Source organism: Syngnathoides biaculeatus, chromosome 14, assembly GCF_019802595.1.
Source record: "Syngnathoides biaculeatus isolate LvHL_M chromosome 14, ASM1980259v1, whole genome shotgun sequence".
In the NCBI taxonomy this organism is placed as follows: Eukaryota; Metazoa; Chordata; class Actinopteri; order Syngnathiformes; family Syngnathidae; genus Syngnathoides; species Syngnathoides biaculeatus.
Genome location: NC_084653.1, coordinates 22313113 through 22318705, shown reverse-complemented (window position 1 = coordinate 22318705; position 5593 = coordinate 22313113). Strand labels below are relative to the sequence as shown.

The 5593-nt window shown below is 46.0% G+C and overlaps 1 protein-coding gene across 1 annotated transcript; it reads right to left on the bottom strand.

Moving 5' to 3' along the window:
- Nucleotides 1-124: 124 nt before the first annotated feature.
- On the bottom strand, nt 125-5156 carry LOC133511815 (ankyrin repeat and SOCS box protein 9-like). Its single transcript, XM_061840773.1, has 7 exons — nt 4965-5156; nt 4814-4893; nt 2870-2977; nt 2540-2690; nt 2348-2482; nt 1744-1935; nt 125-1676 (listed from the first exon to the last, which is right to left on the bottom strand). The coding sequence occupies exons 1-7, from the start codon at nt 5029-5031 to the stop codon at nt 1549-1551; spliced, it is 861 nt and encodes a 286-aa protein (XP_061696757.1). The 5' UTR covers nt 5032-5156; the 3' UTR covers nt 125-1548.
- Between the last annotated feature and the right edge of the window lie 437 nt (nt 5157-5593).

Below are 5593 nucleotides of genomic sequence, written 5' to 3'. Positions count from 1 at the left end.
CTCAAGTGTTTATCCTCATCAGGGTCACTGCTAATCTGCTTATCCTAGCTGAGTTTTGGGCGAGAGGAGGGGTCTTATCCTGGACCGGTCGGGTAACCAGATTCCAACCCAGAACCTCTCAGGCAGACCTGGCTAGCTGCTAAGCATTTTAATTATTCATGAAGTCATCCAAGGCCTTGAAACAATATTACAACCAAGTTGTTTTTTTGTTTTAATCAAAATTTGATTATAAATTCCAGCTTTTGTATAAAAGCACAGCACTTCTGGCATAATCTTTGCTGTCTAGAATATGCAACTACAGCTTGAAAGGCTCACGCGAGCCTGGTGAGGCAGGCAAAAAGAACAAAAATCCATTTGGAACACCAATGAGAGGAGATGAAAGCAACAACAACATGAAAAAAAAAAAAAAAAGATGTGTGCCAGCTCATGAATACAACATGGTGCAGATGAGGGCCTCGATGCTGACCTTCACGTGACTTTGAATAGCAGTTCAGTCTCCTTTCAGTCAAGTTTGCGCTCAAGTATTATGCGAGCGTGCCCTCTGTTGGCAAAAAGAACAACTGCAGTTTGAGCATTTTAACCTTGATGTTCTTCTGAATGTCCAGGTACTAGTGTGCTATTTGTCCTTACCAGTCAGACAATTCAGCACACTAGTGTAAAATATGTCGTAGTAGTAATCTTGGCCAACTAGTCCCGAATTGTACTATGTGGTAAAATACTGTGCCAAGTGCCACACACTAGTAGGCACCTGGACCCTACAAGTAGCACTAAAACACCCATCACTAGTTTTGTAGGACAACTACAATATACATTTGTTGTAAGGTTAAACTACACTAGGCGACAATGTGCACTACTAGTCTTATTCTTTTCCTTGCGGCTTGTCCTGTTAGGGGTCGCCACAGAGTGTCATCTTAGATGAAGCCATTTTTTTTTTTTTTTTGGCCCTTCCTGACGCAACCCTTCTGCTTTTAGCCGGAGAGAGAAGTTTATAGCACTTGGTATTCCCAGGCGGTCTCCCATCCAAGTACTAACCAGGGCCAAACCCGCTTAGCTTCCGAGATCTGACGACATCCGGCGTTCTCAGGGTAGCGTAGCCCCACCAGTACTGTTAGTGAATTCTACCGGTTAGCCATATAAAATGGATCACCAAACTTTTGGAGGGTGAGTGCTACTTGGCGAGCACCGATCGTATGACGGGCTCCATGGCCTGTTTACGGCAAACTTCCAAAGTAACAAAGCTTATACTTATAAATACCTTGTTTTATAAGAAAATGTGTCAGATTCAAGATTTAAAGTGCAAACAATTTGTGAGCTGTTTCATCCCTCGTAGGCACTTTTAAGTTCTCCTTGTGGGATACCATGCTGGTGACCCCTGATAAAGAATGATAGAATTTGATGTCTAGCATTTCATCAGTAGTACTCGTAACCTGCCGTTGAACTAGTGTACAGTTTTGCCTTCTTTAGTAGTAACGTGTAGGGAGGCAATGATATGGGGCACGTAACCTCCCCCCCCAACCTGCCACTGCATCCAGGACATGAGTAAAATGCTTAAGCTTTCCAGAGAAGATAGTTTTTGAGTAGCATGGGGAGATGGAGGCGAGGGATGTAGCGCAGTCTGTGCTTGCCTAAAGCGGTCCTGATGTGAAGGCGGCACAGGTGCATCAGCGAGGCGACTCCTGAGGGCGGCCAAGAGCGAGGATGAGTCCAGCTTACTGCCGCTGAGCAATTTGGAAAGGAATATACCTCCGCTTTGCATGAGCAGCTTCTCCACGGCGCCGTCGGGAGCCGCCAGGTCCGCGGGCCGTTTGCCCTCCGGGTTCTGCGGAGAGGCGTCGGCCCCGTGCTCCAGCAGGAGCGAGACCGTCTCTGGACAGGACGCACGAGCGGCGACGTGCAGGGGAGACTCGCCGGATGCGTCGATGTTTGCGCTCGCGCCTGCAGGACGAGGCGGAGTGCTCATGAAGGTGGAAAACTTGGCTCATAAAATAACGGAATGTTGAGAAAAATTCCTTTTTAAAGTTTTTTTTTTCGTCTTGGAATATTTGAACTTAAATTATAGTATGACTTTTTTTTCTTTCAATATAACGACTTAATCTTTGAAACATTATAGCATCTGTCAAATTTTTGAAAATTCCAATTGTTTTTCTATAATTTGCGCTTTTTTTTTTTTTTTTTTTTTTTTTTTTTTTGCTTTGGTGTTCCCCTTGGCTCTATCCTCAGCCCTGTTAGCGTTTGGGTTGTTGTAGGGTTACTCAATAGACTTAAGATCATTGTTGAGACAATTTAATTCAAAGTTATGTGCTCAAATACATTGTCAGCCATAGCATGAGGCAATCACGATGTTTACCAAGTTGAAGCAGTTTCTTCACACAAGTCAGCTGCTGATTAAAGCAGGCGATATGGAGCGGGGTGCCCAATTGATCTAAATTGTGATCCACGTCGGCGCCGTGCTGCGCGAGAGACTCGATGCACTCCGGGTAACCTGTGTGAAAATCAACGTATCATTTGTAGCACGTTGTGGGGAAGGGGGAGGTCTTACCTTTGGCTGCGGCCACGTGCATCGGGGAGCTGGCCCGGTCACCCCCCAGAGGGTCCGCTCCGTGCTGAAGGAGCAGCGACACGCAGGTCACGTGACCCTGGCCGCACGCTTCCGACAATGCCGTTTTCCCATCTAACGTCGAACTGTTTACCTTTTCACACACAAGCGATTCAGTCAGACTAGGACTTTTTTTTTTTTGATAGCTGATAGCGGTTTTGCTCACTGTCTTAAATCGGGCCTCTTATTGGTTGTCTGCATGCAAGTGTGTGTCGAGTCAGTGTGCATTTTTTTTTTTTTTTTTTTAAACGGGGAATAGAACATCATACAGACATTAGCGCCATGTTGCAGGAGGATCTTGACGGAGGCTGCGTGGCCTCGTACGCATGCGCCGTGGAGCGGAGTGACCCGGTCCAAAGTGTTCAGGTTCACGCACGCGCCCTGGACAACAACAGGGGGAGGTTAGCTTTTAACTTGGTGCAAACTCCATGTGCATAATTGTGTTGGAAAATGGATGTTATACCAAATATTCTATTCATTTTACACAACCTTCACAGGTTTTATTGTTATGTTGTGGCTACTAGTTCTTTCCCAGGCTTCCTGCGCCTAATACTTGTTCCTAGTTTTGTTGCGACTGCTAGTTCTGCTGGACATAGATAATTCTTCCCTTTCCTGACGTTTTGTCTGAGTTTCAGTAAGGAGTGACAACTTGACTAACCTTTTACTCTCTTTGCAAATATTTTTTTTGCATTTTTGTAATAAAAACCCACAAAGACAGGATTGCCGCCTTCCTTATGGCGTCGGAAAAACATTTGCCAAAACAGTTGGTGACAGAAGTGAGATCCTAGGATCGATCGCCAGTCCAGAGGACCCCCGGGAGTAGGCTAAAAAAAAAATCCGTCTGACCATTCGTGCTTGGAGTTCGAGACTTTGAGCGACTCCAGGGGTGGATGGAGAGGTGTGGTACAGGCACACAGATCCATCTCGAATGAGCACCGAATCCGCGGCCCGTGAGATCGACGCTATCGCAACTCCGTTCGGGCTGGCGTCACAAAGCTCAGCGCCTGTCAGCATCGACTCGACGACAACATCGTCGATAGATGCCCATTTTGTGACGTCGCTTCCTACGATACGAGTCATCTCTTCAACTGTGCTCAAAAACAGACCACGCTGACAGTGGAACACCTGTGGAGCACCCCGGCCGATGTGGCTCACTTTCTGGACCTTGATACGGAATAACGAGCGTCGTACTTGGCTACAACGCCAACCCCCAAGAATGATTGATCGTCCCAGATCAATTCACGAGTCCTCACACCTGAAGAGCCAAACGGACCCGTTCTCTTCCAACCAGAGAATTACGGTAAAGAAAATATTAATTCCTGAAGATCAGAACGTTTCATACGGTGCACCGTATTTGAAACGCGCTCCACACGTTCCATTGGTATGGTTTGAGTCCTTACTAGCAATTCTCGGTTCGAGACCCCGAAAATTTTCAAAGACATTCAAATATTGTACCGCATATCCCGGCCTACAGAGCGCACCTGGTTACAATCTTCACCAAATACATTTGTAAAGGAAATACCATTTGGTACATAAATAAGCCAGAGCTATATAAAAGCCGCAAGTACCCACATTGAAACCCACATTGAAGCACGAGATATTTACAAGAAAGAAAGACGCTACACAGAGTTTAATGCTAGCGCTAACACTAGCGCTGCGCTAAAGCTAGCGCTAACACTAGCGCCGCGGTGACGCTAACAGGGCCGGTTAAAATAAAACTAAATATCACCGAGACACACCAGTAACACAGCAGCAACACGCTAGCACAACGCTAACAGGGCAGGTAAAAGTCACTTCCTCGGCACATATATTCCACCGGTCTCATTCTTACCTTTTTCCGCTAGAGTGCCCCCCTTGCGGCCGTGAGAAAAAAAATGCATAAATTAGCCGCATAAACCGCAGAGTTGAAAGCGTGTGGGAAAAAAAATCGCGTCTTGTAGGTTGGAAATTACGGTAATTTCGAGACGCGCTTCAAAGTACTGTAGTGACAGCGAAAAATGGGATGTGGGAAGAGCAAAAACAAATTACTGGAACTTTTAGAGCAAACGTTCAGTGGTTTTGGTTCTTATTGAAGTGTGTCAACCAAAAAAAAAAAGAAGAGAAAATGTCAAAAACAGTTGATGTGCAGCCATGTGTATACTCTCTGCTACGTGTACCGCAGTTGTACATTAGCTGACGAACCCCGTTAACGTTTACGAGTGAAGTGTTTTGCGTCACCTGAGCAACGAGCCTTCGCAGCGTCTGCGTGCGTCCGTTGGCTGCGGCATCGTGAACCGGAGTCCAGTCTGCTTCCACATCTGCGTGGACAAAGACGGACGGTCACGTCACACGCTTGTCGCAAAACACGAGGCAGCTTTGTGGCGCTCACCGCTCATCAGAGGGTTGGAGAAGAAAAGCGAAGCTCCGCTTTGACTCTCTTCACATCCTCCTGACATTGTTTCTTCTCACACCAAAACTGCCTTTTTTTTTTGTCCCCTCAAACACATCTGCTCCTCGTTTTCGAGTTTCACAGTTCTGGCTGTGCAAAGTGCTGTTTCGGCGGCGTGATGTCATTTCCTGCTCCGAGCAAGTATTCGCCCTGCAGGAAGCTGGCAGCTTCAGCGGCGTGGGCGTGTCTCAGCCGAATGGGCTCGACCCAAACCAGAAAGCGAAGGCCCGTGGGGCAGGTTGGAATTTTTGTGTTGACACTTGACACCAGAGACCTGAAGTTGGGAGGTGTCTAGTAGACCCAACTGTAAAATACAAGGTCCTTTCCCTCTCTTTAAAACACACGAAAAGACAAAAAAATAATAATAATAATACACTCATTTTGTTTGATGACTCATGGCTCATTGTTTTGAGGAATGTGTATTAAGGCCGCACTGATGAGGAAAAAAACAGAAAATAGAAACAAGACACAATACAAGCATATGTTGTAATTCTCCGACACGAAAGGATTAAGAACTCCCAAATTCATAATAATGAGATGATAAAAATGTTATTTAATGAGAATAAAGT